General features: G+C 35.2%; 1 protein-coding gene across 1 annotated transcript; it reads left to right on the top strand.

The window, feature by feature from the left end:
* Window positions 1-2,519: 2,519 nt before the first annotated feature.
* On the top strand, window positions 2,520-5,220 carry LOC130986133 (uncharacterized). Its single transcript, XM_057909421.1, has 3 exons — window positions 2,520-2,745; window positions 4,078-4,276; window positions 4,766-5,220. Exons 2-3 carry the CDS (start codon window positions 4,095-4,097, stop codon window positions 4,950-4,952), a joined length of 369 nt encoding a protein of 122 aa, XP_057765404.1. The 5' UTR covers window positions 2,520-2,745; window positions 4,078-4,094; the 3' UTR covers window positions 4,953-5,220.
* Window positions 5,221-18,232: the final 13,012 nt, after the last annotated feature.

The following is an 18,232-nucleotide window of genomic DNA, read 5'->3' as shown; positions in this document are numbered from 1 at the left end:
ATCGGTTCGATTTGGTCTCTTTACATAAAGCTAAGCTAGTATTAACTACTAATTAAATAACGATTTTATAAAAAGAGAAAAAAAAAATGAAACCTAAACCTTTAAAAGCAGAGAGAAAGTATAGAATTAAGTATCTAATGTCATGACTAATTTATGCCTCCTAGAATTTGCGGCTGATATTGATATGGGCCAATTTTAAGATTTTCTTTAGCCGGCATGAATTAACAACAAAACATTTGAAGATATTTAACAAACCTAATTATCAATTTTATCACAAAAAAACAAGATTATGATTCTTTTTTCTTTCGCTCTTTCTTTTAATCTGTATTGACATGTGTTGGTGTACTGTATTTTGAAAATAAATTTCCAGAATAAAATCACGTACAACTCGACTCATTCAACATCCTACCATCTATCAAAATCTTGAAATTCATTTAAACGGGAACATACTCTACTCTACTAACATCAATGGTAGCAGTGGCGGAGCCACATTGGTGCAAGAGGTACAACTGTACCCCCAAATTTCTTATATATTTTTAATATATATATATATATATATATATATATATATATAAGAACAAATATAATATATTCTATATTCATGTTAATTATTTAATATTTTATAGTGATTTGTTATTAGTTTCTTAAATTTTTGTTATTTTTGACTCATTTTTATTTCTTAGTTAATTTTTAGTGTTGAATTTGAGTCAATGATCGAGTCAAAGTAAAATTATGAATTATTAATAATGAATTAGTTTATACTTTTAGAAGATGAAATAATTTTTTTTTTTTTAAATGTAGAAGTAGGTCTTTATATGCTTTCAATGTACTTGTCGACTTGTCGTTGAATGAATAGAACTGTGAACAATTATTTATTATATTAAGTGATCAATTCTAATTCTATGTTCACTAAGATTATACATGAATATAAAAATAAATTGTACAGAATGTTTAAAAAAATTAGTTCGGGTGCTCCCGCCCTCGAACCCCATGCAAATATTTTAAGACATCATATAGATTTAGTACCCCAAATTACAAATCCTGGATCCGCCACTGAATGGTAGTAAAGGGAAATTCATATAAAAATAAGAATATGTGGAAATTGGAATTGAATTTTTTACGTATTACTAGTTGCCATCTTGCTAAACAAATTAAAGACCACATTTTTCAATACTCCTTGAAGGAATAACGTTGTATATTTTGTGTTAAAAGTCGAACCCCTCAAAGTCCAAATAGCGTTACTAAGATTTTACATGTATACGATATATACATATAAATGTTTTGTCTAAAAAATTGACACATCGATTATAATTTTGCCACACGTACTTGTCACATTAGTTTCGATTTCATCGGAGTCCTTCGCCGTGGGATAATTGCAATCGACTTATAAATTTATGTATTTAAAAGTCAAACTAGAGGGCCGTGATATAAACTAGCTAGAAAATGAAAAAAATTCCATAGATTTTCTGGCTATTAACCCATTATTTAATTCGTATAATAATAATAATAATAATAATAATAATAATAATAATAATAATAATAATAATAATAATAATAATAATAATATATTATAATTGTATAATTTATATATATTTTTTATATTTCATTTTTTATTTACTGAAAATGTATAATTTTTCTATGATGTATAGTACATAGTGTTTCCATGTTTCTATGAATATAAACATGTTTCCATCCTGGTAGAAACTAGAAATCATAACCGTGGGCAGCCCACTTAAAAATTAGTACAAAAATAACAAAGTCGTTTTGGACAAATGCATGGAAATGAATAGGTTTAAGTAAGAATACACTGAAATTTGATAAGCCAAGCATACATATAAAAATATTAGTTAATGTTGAGATTCAGATCTCGGAGAGGGATCGAGTGGAGAAGAAATAGAAACTGTAGGAAGAGTCGACGACTAAGTCATCATTTGCAGAGCTTTTACAGATAGTTTTAAAAAGTTAATTGTTAAAGTGCGTTTGATAATAGAATGAATAAAGTGAAAAAAATCATTCCATTTAAAAAAATTGATCAATTTAGTTGAAAAGACTCAAAATAATTATTAATTAAATTAGTTAGGACGGAGGGAATAGTTGCCATGTCATCTTGCTAAACAAATTAAAGCTCATATTTTTCACTACTCCTGGAAGGAATAACGTTGTATATTTTATGTTAAAAGTTGAACAATTCTTCAAAGTCTGAAGCGTTACTAAGATTTTTATTTTAGAATTATAAGAAGTATCTGCATCGCTAAGATTTTGCATATAAATAGTTTAGAGGTGCATTATTTGATTATCACCCCTTAAAATCTCTGAAGTTTAACCTTGCAACATTGAAGTGACAGAGCTCGAACACCGCTCACTCGTTCCAATTTGATCGATAAAAAGAGAGAGAGTAAAACTTATGTAAATTTGTTAATTGTCAAAAAAAAGAAAAAGACTCAGCATAAATTTCGTCGCAAGCAAACTAACCGCCGTCGTCTAACATGCTCTCTACCTAACTGGGCCCGAAAAAAGCCCAAGCCCAAAGCGAGATTTCTTTTCCAACAAGCTGAATCAGTAATTAGCAAAGGGAGTAGTATTAATCGGTTCCACTCAAGCAGTTAAAATATACGGTGATTATTTTTTAAGTAAACTTTTCTCTTGAATAGCTACCCCAGACCTCACTTCCCCTTTCTCTCGCTACAAGAGCTTATCGGCGAGTCTGTGAAACCGGAGCTCGCCTCTTCAATTTCTGATCGGAAGGTGAATTATCTGATGATTCTGAAATATTTTATCTCTCTTGATTGTGAATCGAGTTGTTAATCGTCTTTACTTTCGTCGCCATTTTTCCTTCTAGGGTTTTAGGCGTACGTCTCAGATCTATGATTTGCATCGTCTGGTTTTAGGGTTTAACACTGCCTGGATGTGCAAATATGATGATTTGCTCTGATCCATATACAGATGTCGCGATTTTGTTTTTTCAATCTATTTATTTAGGATGGACTTACCTAGGGAAGGAAGTTTGTGAAATGTACCTAAACATGGAAACCTAATTCTATTCGCTAACCATTAACTGGAATTACAGCGCGAGTGGGAACTACCAAGGTCCTTTTTTTTTTTTCCCTATCAGCCTTTTTTCTAGTGTTTTCGTGAAAATTAGTGTGTGCTCAATAGCATTGCGTATTTTCGCTTGGTAAACAGAATTTCTAGTTTTTTATCCTTTTATTTTTCATGTGCATTATCGTGAAGGATGTATTATTTTTAAGTGAAGTGAATATAATTTTGGTTTGAGTTCATAGGTGGTTTTATTCTGAATTTGGTCTCCTTTTGCAAATTTGCAATCAGTGCTCGAAAAATTTGCTTCAAATGGTATACAAAGGTCATTGAATTTACTGTGGAACCATTTGCCTTGTTATGGACAAGTTGTTCATAATATGCAGCCAGTGGAAAAGAGTAATCATGTGCTACTTGCTGCGTTGGTGCTTTGGTTGCTTTTAATATATAATTTTTGTTTTGGGTACTTGTATTTCTCGTAGTTGTATCTTGATCGATTTGTAATAGTCACATATATTGTTATGCTAAAATGCCTTCCTATCTATTGGTTTGGGTAGTTTAGGTAGTGAGTGGTTTAGCTGTCCTTTTTGTTTCTATTTGCTTCTGTTGATTTTCACCTTATGTATGGACATTCTCAAACAAATGATTGAAAAGCTTTGCTTTCTTTTTTGGTTGGATAATCATCCACCTTATATTAGCTAAATAAAGATGGGAAGTGGTGGATATGTGAAGCTAAGCTGAGAAATTCAGATTTTAATTAGGCAAAAGACAGAAGAGTTTGGTGCTACTTAAACATCTTTGTACATGTTCACAAGTGTGCTCTGTTAACTTTCATCTCTAGAAGACCCTCAACTCTAAATGAAACTTTTGTTGTTCTTGGCAACACCTTAAACATGAGAATTGGTAGTGGCAGCACAAAATCTTGTATACAAGATGAAAATGGTAAAAATGGGATCTATTGGTTAGCAGTCTATGTCCAGTTTAAGAAGCTCCCCTGGCCATTTATATTATTTGACCACTATCATTTTGTTTGTTGTACAGAATTTACATTGGGTTAAATGGCAGCAAGACTACAGCAATTGCAAAGCAAGGCTTGCCAAGCCACTCAATATGTGACCAAGCATGGAAGTGCCTACTATAAGCAGTTAATGGAGCAAAACAAGCAATATGTAAAAGAACCAGCAACCGTGGAAACATGTAGTGAGTTATCCAAGCAGCTGTTCTACACTCGTCTTGCCAGGTTACTTTTTGTCTTCCTGTGTCCCATGAGTTCCTATTCAGCATTCTGTAATGCTTGAACTAGTCATCAATGCAATTGATTAATATCAATAATATGCAGCTCTACCATTCTCAAGATAAATACTTGAGACAGATCATAAAGCTATATGATGATGCACACTGTTTGATGGTTTCTCTGGATTGCTTCTATGATTCAGGCACCACCTCATTTGCGTGATTCTCTCTATTCTGGGTGAACATATTGTCTACATATTTGTTGAATCTTCTGATGTGTCTAGATTTGATGTTATAGGAATTTGAATACATTTTTTGTTTTCCTTGGCATGGTTTTGAAGGTCTAATTTTTTATGTGCTGCTATATAGCCTGCCTTAATTTCCACTCAGTGAGTTTGAGCTATAGTTTATCAAGTTGAATGATGTCAAGCTGCATCTTTGTATTCTGTAAGATCTCCGTGCTTTGTCTTAATTTACTTTGTTACATTAATTGCAGCATTCCCGGTCGCACGGAGACCTTCTGGAAGGAAATTGACTACGCGAAGAATATGTGGAAGCACAGGCAGGATCTGAAGGTTGAGGATGTTGGAATCGCTGCTCTGTTTGGGCTCGAATGCTTTGCATGGTTCTGTGCCGGTGAAATTGTTGGAAGGGGATTCACATTTACCGGCTACTATCCCTGAAAACAAATTGGGTAATAATTGTTGGAACGATTCGCGTACTCATGGTCAGGCAGATTTTCATCGTGGAAGTTTTTGATTTCAAAGAGAGTTTCGGAAGCTGATTAATCAGTATTAAAATTGAAGGCCTCAATAATCAGTACATCAGTATTTGAATTTTCTCTCCGTGGAGTGGTTTTGAACTTCGCAATATTTCTATTTTTGTTTAGATGATACTGTTACTCTGATGATGTAGCTCCTTATAAAATTTTTGGTGTTGCCTTCATAATTACCTCTGCTCTCTATATTGCCTCCATTATTATTCCAATTTTAAGGGTAGCTAACTAGCTCTGCTTGTGTTGACAAGAGAGACGAAACGTATAATTTGGCACACAATTCTCAGCAAACCTATTTTTGGTTTTGGTCTAGAAATCGTGGGTTGCAGTAGTAATTGCTTCATCTCTTGAGAAATCAATTCCGCTGACTTCAACTTTTGTCTTAAACGTCGCGTTGACGTGAAACGTCTGAAATTCATATTGAAATCATTAATTTAATTCCAATGGTATAACGTATATACAATACATAGTGACATAAGGATAAAATTTTCTTAAAATTGTTAAATTATGTATGTGGTAGTGTTAAAAAATAAAAGTGCATATATCCCAAAAACTTAAGAAATGTAGTATAATTTTAAAGGGCGGATAAAGTATATTGTAATTAATTAATCATGAGAGAGAAAAGGGCAATTATGTATGTACATAATAGGATATTTTAGTAATTTTGCATAATTAGTTATTAAGACAACATTAATGTGGATTAAGTGAATTGGTATTTTACATTTATAGCCTTAGGCGAGAAATAAGATTAGATTATCAAAAATAGAAATAAATTCAAATGTCAAAAGTCCAATTCAATATCTTTCCCTAATGATTAAACATTTCTTTCCCATAATTAAATTAATCTAACAAACTACGCCAGTTTAACCCACTAAATTTTACTCCATATTTTAACTTAGTTTTATATTCTATACTTAAAGAAAAAATTCCAACTTAATTCTATCTTTCAAACATCCAATTACATAGTATGTGATATTTATCAATTTAAATTCCCATATATCAAAGAATATTCATTGTTTGTTATTGACCTATCTCCATAAATTAATTTAATTAATTACAATAATTCAGTAATTTGACTCCCATATAATAATATTGATCTATTTGAAATATGTTTATTTAGCATTTTTTGTAAACTATATTTTTTTGAATAAAAAATACAGTATTATATCGCAATTAATTTGATAGAGAAAATTTATCACAATTTATATTTGGTAGACTTAATATGATGAATTATTATTACTTTATGTAATATAGTTTGGTTTCTTACCGTAACACTAGTAATTAGGTGGTATCCTGTGAAATCGGCTTCACAATGACACTATTTCAACATACAAATGGCACTTTAAAATGATAAAGTGTCATTCTATGTTGAAATAATGTCATTGTGAAGCCAGTTTCACGGTGAAACCGGTTTCACAGGAGTTTTTGTGTTAAGACTTTTGATTAATTTCTTATGCTTTCATACCCTTTAGTCTAAAATTATAAATTTAATATATCTATACTATATTAAAAGGGAGTTTTCAATTTAAAATCAATTTCAAAATTGAGTGGCAATTTTGTAGTTATAATAAAATTGAAGGTTTATGTTTAAACTATATATTTTTCTTTTTATTTTTATTTTCTTTAACTTCTTATTTGTTGTTACATTTCTTTCCAAAATTGTGAAATTTTATTAATTATAAAATATTAAATATGCATATCAAATTAAAGATCACGATAAGAGCTTTAATATTATTTATTTTTATGAAAATATTTGATTTAAAATGTAAAAATTAAATTTGTTTAAATATTAAAGTTTTATAAATTTCTCTCTCATCTCTCATCTTTTTTTGAATATATATATATATATATATATATATATATATATATATATATATATTTAATTTTTTATTTTTGTTTTAATTTTTTAACTTTTTTTGCCTTTCATAAAATTAATTTTTTTTAATTGTAAATTCTTCTTTATTTTTTTATTTCTTTAATATTTAATTCAAATATATTCAGTTAAAATTCATTTTATATAAATATAAAATTATAAAATAGTTTCCCGTGCATTACACGGGGTGCAAATGCTAGAACTAATATATATTCTACAGTGACATATTTATCGAAATTGTACTATTTTATAGTCATATTCATTTTTTCTATAATTCTATGTATCTAATTATTTTGTGCACTATATTCTATAATTTATAATATAGTACTAAGGTGACATAATTCTCAAAACTACTACTCCCTCCATCCCGCTAAAGTTGGCAACATTCGTTTCGGCACGGAGATTAATAAATTGAGTGTTATATGTTTTAATAGAGTGTGACCTACAATTGTTGACCAAATTAGTGAGTAATTGTTGACTTAATTAAAGTAATTTTGACATTTTTAGAAAGTGGCCTACAATTGTTGACCAAATTAGTGAGTAATTGTTGACTTAATTAAAGTAAACTTTTGCCATTTTTAGAAAGTGGCCAACTTTAGTGGGACACCCAAAATAGAAATGTTGCCAACTTTAATAGGACGGAGGGAGTATTTCTTTTCTAGCTATAATATTTTTAAAATTTTAACTTTCATATAATCTTATCTTTATATGAACTATGGATATATTGTTATAACACTTGGGCATGTTTGATAGCCCTAGATAAAACAAGATAGATAAATAATCATATCTTATCTAAGCGTTTGATAACAATATTGACTAACAAGAAGGCCCGCATTAAGCGATAGGCCCGCTCTTATATCACTGTTCCACTGGAAAATTTAAAATCTTCTCCCCCTGGTATTATTTATTTAAGTTTTATTTGTCTAAGTTTTATTTATCACCCTTTATCTCAATTTATATACCAAACACACCCTAAAGGATAGGATAGGGTATTGAGCCCTCAACGATAGCCGGTGAGTGTCGGATGCCACGTGCAGTTGAGTGCCCCTATTATTTTATTTATTTATGTAATATATATATAAGTGCATAAATAAAAGTTTGAAAATATTCAAACAATTATAGTGCTTAATTGCACAATGTATAACTATTTGTTTAATTTTCCTATAATTTTATAAGTTTATGCAATATAGTTAAGAATTAAGAAATTAATAATAACATACGATACTAGGTGATATGATTCGTGAGACCACATTATTAATTGTATTATTATATTTTAAAATCTTGTCATTTTATGCACTAAAAATACATTGTTATATCCTTCAAGAATGAACGTCAAGCCACGGGTCACAGACCACGAGTGCGGTGTGGGAACACATGTACCCCCTATTATCTTATTATTTTATATAGTGTATAATTATAAAATAATTGGACCATATAATGAAGGTGTGACAATATTCACAAAATTATAGCGATAAATTTTACAATTATAGTTTCAATTACATTTCTAGGTGATGATATGATTTCAATTTCCCTAATACCTTACAAAGTATTGCTCCACACTATTTTTTTTTTTAATAATTAAACAATGTTGTGAATGTGTGACACTATTATTTCTATAACATTCAATTCAATTTTTTTTATTCTTTGTTTTCAATTTCAAAGTTTTTTTGCACTATACTATATTTTTATAAATTAACCAAACAACGTAACCAATCTATTATATTACAATAAATTATTATCTTAGTTATATTCCTTTCAATTTCATAACTTATAGTGTTAATTTCATTATTATATTATAGTTTTGGATACCCTAGCTAATATATTATAGGGTTAATAGCCGGAAAATACACGAACTATTTTCAAATTTGCATATCGCACATCACCTTTAAAATTAGCTTCAGAATACACCACCTTATAATTTTGTTGCAAATTGCACACGGCGAAAATTCCGGCAACTCTTAAGTTTGACCGACGATGACATGGACAGCCACGTGGTTTTTTTTACACGTTGGCAAACCATGTGAGCAAAACGACGTCGTTTTGATAAATTGAAGAATAATAATAAAAAAAATCCTTGCTTTTCCGGCGAGCCATTCCACCACCACAAACCACCGCAACCACCGTTTTTCCTCACCTCCACCATAACCACCACCACAAAAATCAAAGAAATCAAAATATGAGAAGAAATCACAAGCATCTGCCTCTCCATCGGAAACTTCTTGCCAAAATTAAACCCGCCGCCCAGCCTTCCCCTTTCTCTAGATCCACGGCGGTAACCCTACCCCCGCCTACAACTCCGACGCCGACGTAGCAGCAAACCGGCGCCCACCTCCCAGTTCAGATCCCATTCCCAGTTCCCAGCGAAATTTCCCCAAATTTCCATAAAATATTCCTCAAAAAATCCGATCAAGAGCCCCCAAATCTAAATCGGTGGCTGGAACCCGGTGAGGCGGTTGACGTTTTACAGATGGAAAAGGACGGCGACGGTCGGTGCGCGCGTGTCTTGTGGCGAGGAGGGCGGAGGCGAGCGGCGTTTTACAGATAGAAAAGGACGGCGGCGGCGGCGCGGAAATAGCTGCGCAGCGGCGACGTCTGGCCTCGATGGTGGTCCGGGCCCGCGCGACTTGTGGCGAGGAGGGCAGAGGCGAGCGGCGGTCGGCGACGAATTGGAGTGGTGGTGGTGAACTGAGGCAGGCGGCTGGTGAGGGAGGCGCTGGTTTTGGAGTGAGGGAGGTGAAGAGGAATTAGGGTTTTCACGAATTTTCCATTTTTATTTTTTATTTTTAATTATACTCACTCAAAACGACGTCGTTTTGAATGCCGGTGAGTCCACGTCTGAAAATTCCGGTGCCACGTCAACACCGATCAAGATGGTGGTCAACGCATGTGCAATTTGCAATAAAATTAAAAGGTGGTATATTCTGGAGGTAATTTTAAAGGTGATGTGCAATATGCAAATTTGAAAATAGTTCGTGTATTTTCCGGCTATTAACCCTATATTATAAACTAAATTTTCACAAATTAATAATTAGTTTTAACTTAAAAGTTAAATAGTATAATTAATTAATTAATAATATCCATCATCCAAAAATTATATACGATTAGTTCATAAAAGAAGTTGTTGCGTATCTGTTAATGTTAGTTAGATTTTTTTTAAGGAATATATCTATGGTTTAATTGTGTAAACAAAGGAAATAGTAAAATAAAATTGTTCACTGCCATAAATATTTGCCCAATCAGATAATTAATGCTTGAATCTGTCTAAAAATAACTCAACCTATTTAGTGAAATTTTGAAGGGTATTATTATATGGGTAGTGCTAAATGGCCATAATTATGGCAGCCATAATGGGTCAAATTAGTCATTTTATATTTGTTATAATTATATGTGTAATTATATTTAATAATTGATTTATTATTTTACAATATTACCCTTACATTTATTTCTTTCCTTGATTACTTTAAAATTGTTTCCTTATATATATTGGACTAATTACTGTCCATTATTTCCTTATACATATATAGTGGACTAATTACTGTCCATAAAAAGGGAGTAATACCCACAGCCACGCCATGAGAGCCACCCGCCCCTCCCCCCCCCCCCCCAAAAAAAAAAAGAAAGAGGTATCACCACCCTTTTTAGGAAAAAATAAATACTAACAAAAATTTGTTGATAGTTTTTATTAATTTATCTAAGAATATATAGTTTAAAAATTACCTATGTAATTAATCATTGTTGATTATGAGACCAATTTCCTTCGTACTTGAGTTTTGTTAACACTAGTACGCCCTCGAGTGCGATGCACGAATTATGATATATTTATTTACAAAATTTTAAATTATGTAAGAATATCAAAATGTTAGTATGATTTATGAGTTAGATTAATTGATAACAAAAAAAAATGTTAATATTAGTATATGATTTAAAATACTTTATAATAATAATATTATCATCTTAATGAGTATAATATTAAATTTAATGTGTATTGTATAATAATGGTTAAATTTATTGATTGTAACACAAATAATTAAGTTAAATATCATTTTGAGAAAAATAACGGTAAACCATCAATATAACAAAGTTAATAGTTGTTTAATATACCAATTCCTACACATAACTAATTAAATGAATCTATTGTCACGACCGCACTTGCTAAGGATAGCAATTTCGGGGAAACCGCGACTAAGGGAGGGGATTTAGGAGCGGGAGTTAGAAAGGGGCATATTCGGTTTCTTGATGACTCGACTTGTATAAGGAAAACAATTGAAATTAACTAGAATTTAACGAAGGTCAAAAGGAACCGTACATAATATTATCCAAAGAGGTACTCAACGAGTTTGAGTACATTATTAAATAATACATATTGTTTTGACAAGATAACATAATGTCTTTAGTAAAATCAGTGTTTGCAGCGGAATAATAATAACTTGAGTATATGTATGAAGACATATACTCCACTCTGAGGTTCTCGTCCTAAATTGACAAAAGCTCCGCTTGCACACTACATCCTCGATCACAGCTCAACCTGCACATTTAAAAATACATGCAGGGCTAAGTACAAAAGTACTTAGTGGACACTTGCCGAAATTTACATACATGCATAATATTTTATTGTCAAGCCTTTCAACAGTAGTAATATACGAGGGTTTTCCTTTAAAGACTCGTATTTACCAAACATAATATCATTTCTTTCATCAATAACCCGCGCAGGTATTTTATATCATTAATCACCATATCAGTAACTCGTGCCGAGAGGGAGGCCTCCCTCTACGGACACTATGATCGGCCAACCCGCTAGATGACTCACGATCACAAGGGTGTACACTAATTCCGAAGGGATTTGCGGTCCCATCCAGAATCCGAATTCGATTAACATCAGATAGGCAATTAATAATAAAACATAAAGCATTTAGGCATTGACAATATCATTTAAATTCATAAGCATAAAGTCTTAACAATTCTAATATATAATTTTAGTTTATACGTAGAAAGCCTACCTGAATAGCAGACTCACGGTTTAGCTCTAACTCTGGTGCTTGACCTTTAATTCGAGAAAATAAAATAAGATTCTAATTCTCGAAAAATCTCAATAAATGAGGATGCGTGAAATGATTATGCATGACTCATATTCCTTTAATTAAATTATGAGATGCTAATCCTATTTAAGGAATTAAAGCTCGTCTTATGAGGTCGGATTATTAATCTTATCTCGTCAAAACCTTAAACTCAAAACATTATCACATAACTATCATTTAGGTTCGAAACTATTTATTCGAACATCAACATGCGCATTAATCATAACTCGTTCTATTTATGTCATCAAGTCAAATATTCCGTCATCTAAAAACAAATCCTATAATATTACATAGATAAATTATATTATCATAGATCATGCTTTCTTATTTTTAAAATCATTTAATCATTTTCAAATAATCCATATTAATAAGTCATTTGAAAAGAATTAATTTAAATGAGAGTTTAACTCAAAATATTTCATTTTATAATCCATTTATAAATACTTGAAATAAAGAACTCCATTTAAATAATTAATTTAAAGGTCAATATATAATTAAATTAATCAAGCTCAATTTAAATTAATAATTAAGAGCTCAAATAATTTAAATAGATATAAGCCCAAATTAATTAGATAAATTAAGTCTATCATGTTTTTCTTTGAATAAGGCCCAAACAATTTAATTAAAATAGGCCCAAATCCTTTAATTAAAAGAAGTCCATCAGATTTTATTTGTAAGGGGCCGAGCCCAACATATATTGAAGCCCAAACATTTAAATCTAAGCCCATCAATTAATTAAATAAGGGCCCAAACACTTAATAAAATCGGCCCAAGTCTCGGCCCAAACAATTAATAAAATCGGCCCAACCCGGCCCAATTCTTAACCTAAATAAAACACACACTAAATACACTCAAACACACACATTCAGCAACACTCACCCTCTCATCTCTCTCTCTCGGACTCCCTCTGTCCGCTGCCGTTCAACGCGGCCGCCACCGCCGCCGCCGCCGGCGAGCGGCGCGGCTGCTGCCTCTCTCTCCTCCCCTGAACTCTTGTCCTCTCTCACCCTCTCGCTCTCTCGCTCCCTCGGCCGCTGGAACCAGGCGCAGCAGACACCACCACCGCGGTGTGCCGCCATCGCCGGGCCGCCGCCTGCTCTCTCATCCTCGCGGCAGATCCGCCGCCGCCGTTCAACGCCACGGCCGCCCCTTGTTCTCCCTCTCTCTCTATCCCTAACTCTCAACTTCATCTCGATCTCTCTCTCTAACCTCACTGCCACACACGCCGGCAGACACGGCGTAAGCCGCGCCGCCGCGTCGCCCTTCCTCTCGCTGGCTGCACAGGCCCACGGCCGTTGAGGAGCCGCCGTCGCCGGAGACAGCCCAGGTAAACCCTAAGTTTCCCCTTCTCCTTTCATTTTGAATTTCCTCATCTTTTTCCCTTTTTTTTTTTTTTAAATTAAAAACTGAAACTCCTCTTTCCCTTTCTTGGCAGATCGGAGACAACGGCAGGTTCACCGCCGCCGCTCCGTCGCCGGCGACGAGCCACCGCGGCTGCCGCCTCCCTCTGATCTCGACTCACACATACAAAACAGGGTTCAAGCCTCATATTCAGTTCAAAACATAGAAATAGGCTTTTTACTGAATTCATTTTCAAATACTGTAAATGTACTTCAATAAAGCGTACTGCACTTAAACATTCATTCATGTAATTTCAACCCTCCATTTATACATGTAAATTCTGTTTATAACAGGCTGCAAATGCACATAAAAATGGAATATGAGAAATTGGTATGTGTTGGTGGTTCTCTGTAACAGGTGAACGAAATAGAGAGCTCAAAATAAACGAGCTCAGTTTAAGAAGAAAACCTTGGTCTGGTAGTGTAGTTGCTGTGTGAACTTGCTGCAGAATTTAGAAATGGTGAAGTGGTGAGGATTTGGGTGAAGAATGGTGTAGATTATAAAAGAAAAATGGGGTGGTGAGGGATCGTGGAAATTCTTCAACTTACAAGGTATGAACACTTTCAGCTAGCTTTGTATGACTGAAGAATTTCTTCAGCATGCGTAGTAAATTCTTCAGCATGCTTAGGATTCAGCATGCTTAGGATTATTCAAATTAAAATATCTAAGAGATTAATATATTAATTATATGGTTCCAAACTCATTTAAATACATTAAGACATATAAGCCTAATTCTTATTGAAGCATAAAATCCATTTGAGCTTGCTTCTAACATAAATTAAATTACTCATGGGCTTAAGTAAACAATCGATAAAAGATTCATATTTAACACTTCAGTGTTAAATTCTCCACAATAAATTAATGGACTCAAAATATATTTTGAGTGCATCATCTATTGAAAATAAAAATAAATAAATCATCACATATATAAATTATCAAATTCATATAAGTTCGTATTTTATTAATGGATGCTGAACTCTAATTACCATAATCAATCCTTAAATCAGTAATTAAAAGTATATAATCCTTAATAAAAAGTCGGGTCATTACATACTATCCCCCTTAAAAGAAATTTTGTCCCGAAATTTGCATACCTATGTGAAAAGTTCTGGGTATTTTTCTTTCATCTGGTCCTCAAGTTCCCACGTTGCTTCTTCCGGTCCATGGTGTCTCCACAGTATTTTGACTGACGCGATCGATTTATTCCTTAACTCTTGCACCTTTCGGTCCAAAATGGCTTCAGGTTTTTCCTCGTACGTCAAGTCTGGGTTAAGAATCATTTCATCTTGGTGAATCACGTGTTTGGGGTCAAACACGTACCGTCTCAGCTGTGACACGTGGAACACATTGTGGAACGTTTCCAAAGCTAGGTGGCAGTGCCAACCTATACGCTACGGGACCTATTCTTTCAAGGATCTCATAAGGTCCTACAAAACGGGGTCTCAACTTACCCTTAACACCGAATCTAACGATCCCTTTCGAGGGTGATATTTTAAGGAAAACCTTGTCTCCAATCTTAAATTGTAGTTCAGTTCGTCGGGTATCAGCATAAGACTTCTGTCTGTCCTGGGCCTCTTTAATTCTTGCTCTAATCTGGCGGATGGTCTCGATCATCTCGCTTACTGCATCTGGCCCAAGGATTTTTCTTTCACCCACTTCATCCCAGTAAAGTGGTGATCTACACTTCCTTCCATACAGCGCCTCATAAGGTGCCATATCAATGGTTGCCTGGTAACTATTGTTGTAGGCGGATTCGATCAATGGCAGCACTGATTCCCAACTTCCTCCTCGGTCTAGCACCACTGTCCTCAACATATCTTCAAGGGTCTGAATTGTCCTTTCTGATTGTCCATCTGTTTGAGGGTGAAAGGCGGTGCTAAAGTTTAATCTCGTTCCCAACTCTTTCTGCAAACTGATCCAAAATCTAGAAGTAAATTTTGAATCTCTATCTGATGTAATGGATATTGGTATTCCATGTAGCCGTACAATCTCACGAATGTACAGTTGGGCTAGTTTCTCCGATCCATGGGTAATTGGAATCGGTATAAAATGAGCGCTCTTTGTGAGACGGTCTACTATTACCCAAATAGATGTGTTGCCCCTATTTGTCTTGGGTAGACCCGTCACGAAATCCATCGCTATGTGCTCCCACTTCCATTCTGGAATTTCCAATGGCTGTAATTTCCCATATGGTCGTTGATGTAAAGCTTTCACTTGCTGGCATGCAAGGCAACGCTCTACAAACGAGGCTATATCTCGTTTCATCCCGTCCCACCAAAATTTCTGTTTTAGATCTTGGTACATTTTGGTACTTCCGGGATGAGCGGTATAGGGCGTGTCATGAGCTTCACTCATGATCTCGTTTCTCAGTTCCTCGTTATGGGGAACACACAATCTTCCTTCAAAAAGAACTGCGTTATCCGTTGCCTCTTGGTATCCTCCTGGCGTGCCTGTTCGGATCTTGAGACGAACTTTTTCCAAGCTCTCATCCGCTCTCTGGGCACTGACGATCCTTTCTCTGAGGTCTGGGACGGCTACTAGAGTTGCAATAATTGCTCTTGTCGTTGCCGGTGGCTGAACCACTTCTATCTTCAATTTGTCAAAATCCCTTACAAGCGTGTCCTCTTGAGTGAGAAGAAGTCCTAACTCGGATTGAGTTTTACGACTTAAAGCATCAGCTACTACATTAGCTTTTCCCGGGTGGTAGTTGATACCGCAGTCGTAATCCTTTACGAGTTCGAGCCATCTCCTCTGTCTCATATTCAAGTCTTTCTGCTCGAAAAAATACTTAAGGCTTTTGTGATCAGTGAAGATTTCACATCTAACTCCGTATAGATGGTGTCTCCAAATTTTCAAAGCATGCACAATTGCTGCCAGTTCCAGATCATGAGTGGGGTAGTTCAATTCATGTGGCCTTAGTTGTCGCGAGGCGTAGGCAATGACCTTTCCTTCTTGCATCAACACACAACCTAGCCCATTTTTGGACGCGTCCGTGAAGATCACGTATTCTTTATCGGCTGCTGGAACTGCTAGCACTGGTGCAGTTGTCAATTTCTTCTTCAGCTCTTGGAAGCTGGCTTCACACTCTTCGTTCCACTTATACTTGATTCCTTTGCGAAGTAATTGCGTCATTGGTCTCGCTATTTTAGAGAATCCTTCGATGAATCTCCGGTAGTATCCCGCCAAACCTAAGAAACTCCGGATTTCATTAGGTGTGGTTGGTGATTTCCACTCGCGCACTGCTTGCACCTTGGCGGGGTCCACCTTGATTCCATCTGCTGATACGATGTGCCCTAGAAACATTACTTCTTTCAACCAAAATTCGCACTTGCTGAATTTGGCGAACAACTTCTCCGTCTTTAATGTCTCCAGGATGATTCTTAAATGATTTTCATGCTCTTGGTCATTCTTAGAATAGATGAGGATATCATCTATAAATACTAAGACAAATTTGTCTAAGTATGGATGGAAAACTCGATTCATGAGGTCCATGAATACTGCCGGTGCATTTGTTAGACCAAATGGCATGACAATGAATTCATAGTGACCATATCTTGTGCGGAAAGCGGTCTTAGATATATCATCTGGTCTGATCTTCAGTTGATGATAACCAGACCTTAAATCTATTTTTGAGAATACACTGGCTCCTTTGAGTTGATCGAACAAATCATCTATCCTTGGAAGAGGGTATTTGTTTTTAAGCGTCAGTTTGTTCAACTCTCGATAATCAATGCACATTCTCATGGTTCCATCTTTCTTCTTGACAAAGAGTACATGCGCTCCCCAAGGCGAGACACTGGGTCTGATGAAACCCAAGTCCAAGAGTTCCTGTAGTTGCACCTTTAATTCTTGTAGTTCCTTTGGGGCCATCCTGTACGGTGCCTTTGATACTGGGGCAGATCCAGGTTCTAGATCAATGGTGAAATCTAGTTGCCTGTCTGGAGGTAGTCCTGGCAATATTTCAGGAAAAACTTCTGGAAAGTCTCGTACTATTGCCACATCTTCCACCTTCTTGTCTTCACTAGCTTCCCCGTTTAGGTAGACGAGATAAGCTGTGCTTCCTTCCTTCATCATCTCTTTTCTGGCTTGTAATGCGGATATCACTGGTACTCTTTTCTTCATACCTATGCCGTGAAATTCCGTCGGTTCCTTTCCAGGTGGTCGAAGAGAAATTTTTCGTTCACTACAAAGGATGGTGGCGTGATTCTCAGCTAGCCAGTCCATTCCTAAGATCATATCTACGTCCCACATGAGCAGAATATTAAGATTGTTCGCTACCATCTTAAGTTCTCCTATTTCAAATTCTACGTTCGAGCAAACATGTGTGGTGGTAGATCTTTCTCCTGAGGGTGTAGTGATTCTTAAGGCACACTTAGCTCGTTCTGATTCGATTTCTACGGTATCTACGCAAGGGGCAGATATAAAAGAATGCGAGGCACCAGTATCGAACAGAATCATTATGGAAAAACCTTTAAGCTTGCCCATACCTGCCAGGTTTCCCTGGTTCTTCTCGGGCTGGTTTTGGGTGAGAGCAAAGGCTCTCGCCTGCTGCGGCAATGGTTGTTGCCGCCTCTGTTGCTGTTGGCGCTGTTGGTTCTTGTGTTGGTATTGCTGCTGGTATGGCTGTTGTTGGCGGGGCTGGTGTTGCCCTTGAACTGCTTGCAGGGGCTGGGCATAAGTGGCCCTGATTGCCGCGCCCTGCTGTTTGTTGGGGCATTGTGAGGAGTAGTGGCCCTTCTGGCCACACGTGTAGCAACTGTCAGTTCCAGCCTTACAGACACCACGATGTGGTTTGTGGCATTTTGGACAAAGGGGAACTTCATTTTGTCTTTGGCTGCC

The sequence above is a fragment of the Salvia miltiorrhiza genome, chromosome 1 (assembly GCF_028751815.1).
Source record: "Salvia miltiorrhiza cultivar Shanhuang (shh) chromosome 1, IMPLAD_Smil_shh, whole genome shotgun sequence".
Lineage (NCBI taxonomy): Eukaryota > Viridiplantae > Streptophyta > Magnoliopsida > Lamiales > Lamiaceae > Salvia > Salvia miltiorrhiza.
The sequence above is the reverse complement of the archived record's forward strand: the minus strand, read 5'-3'. Positions and strand labels throughout refer to the sequence as shown.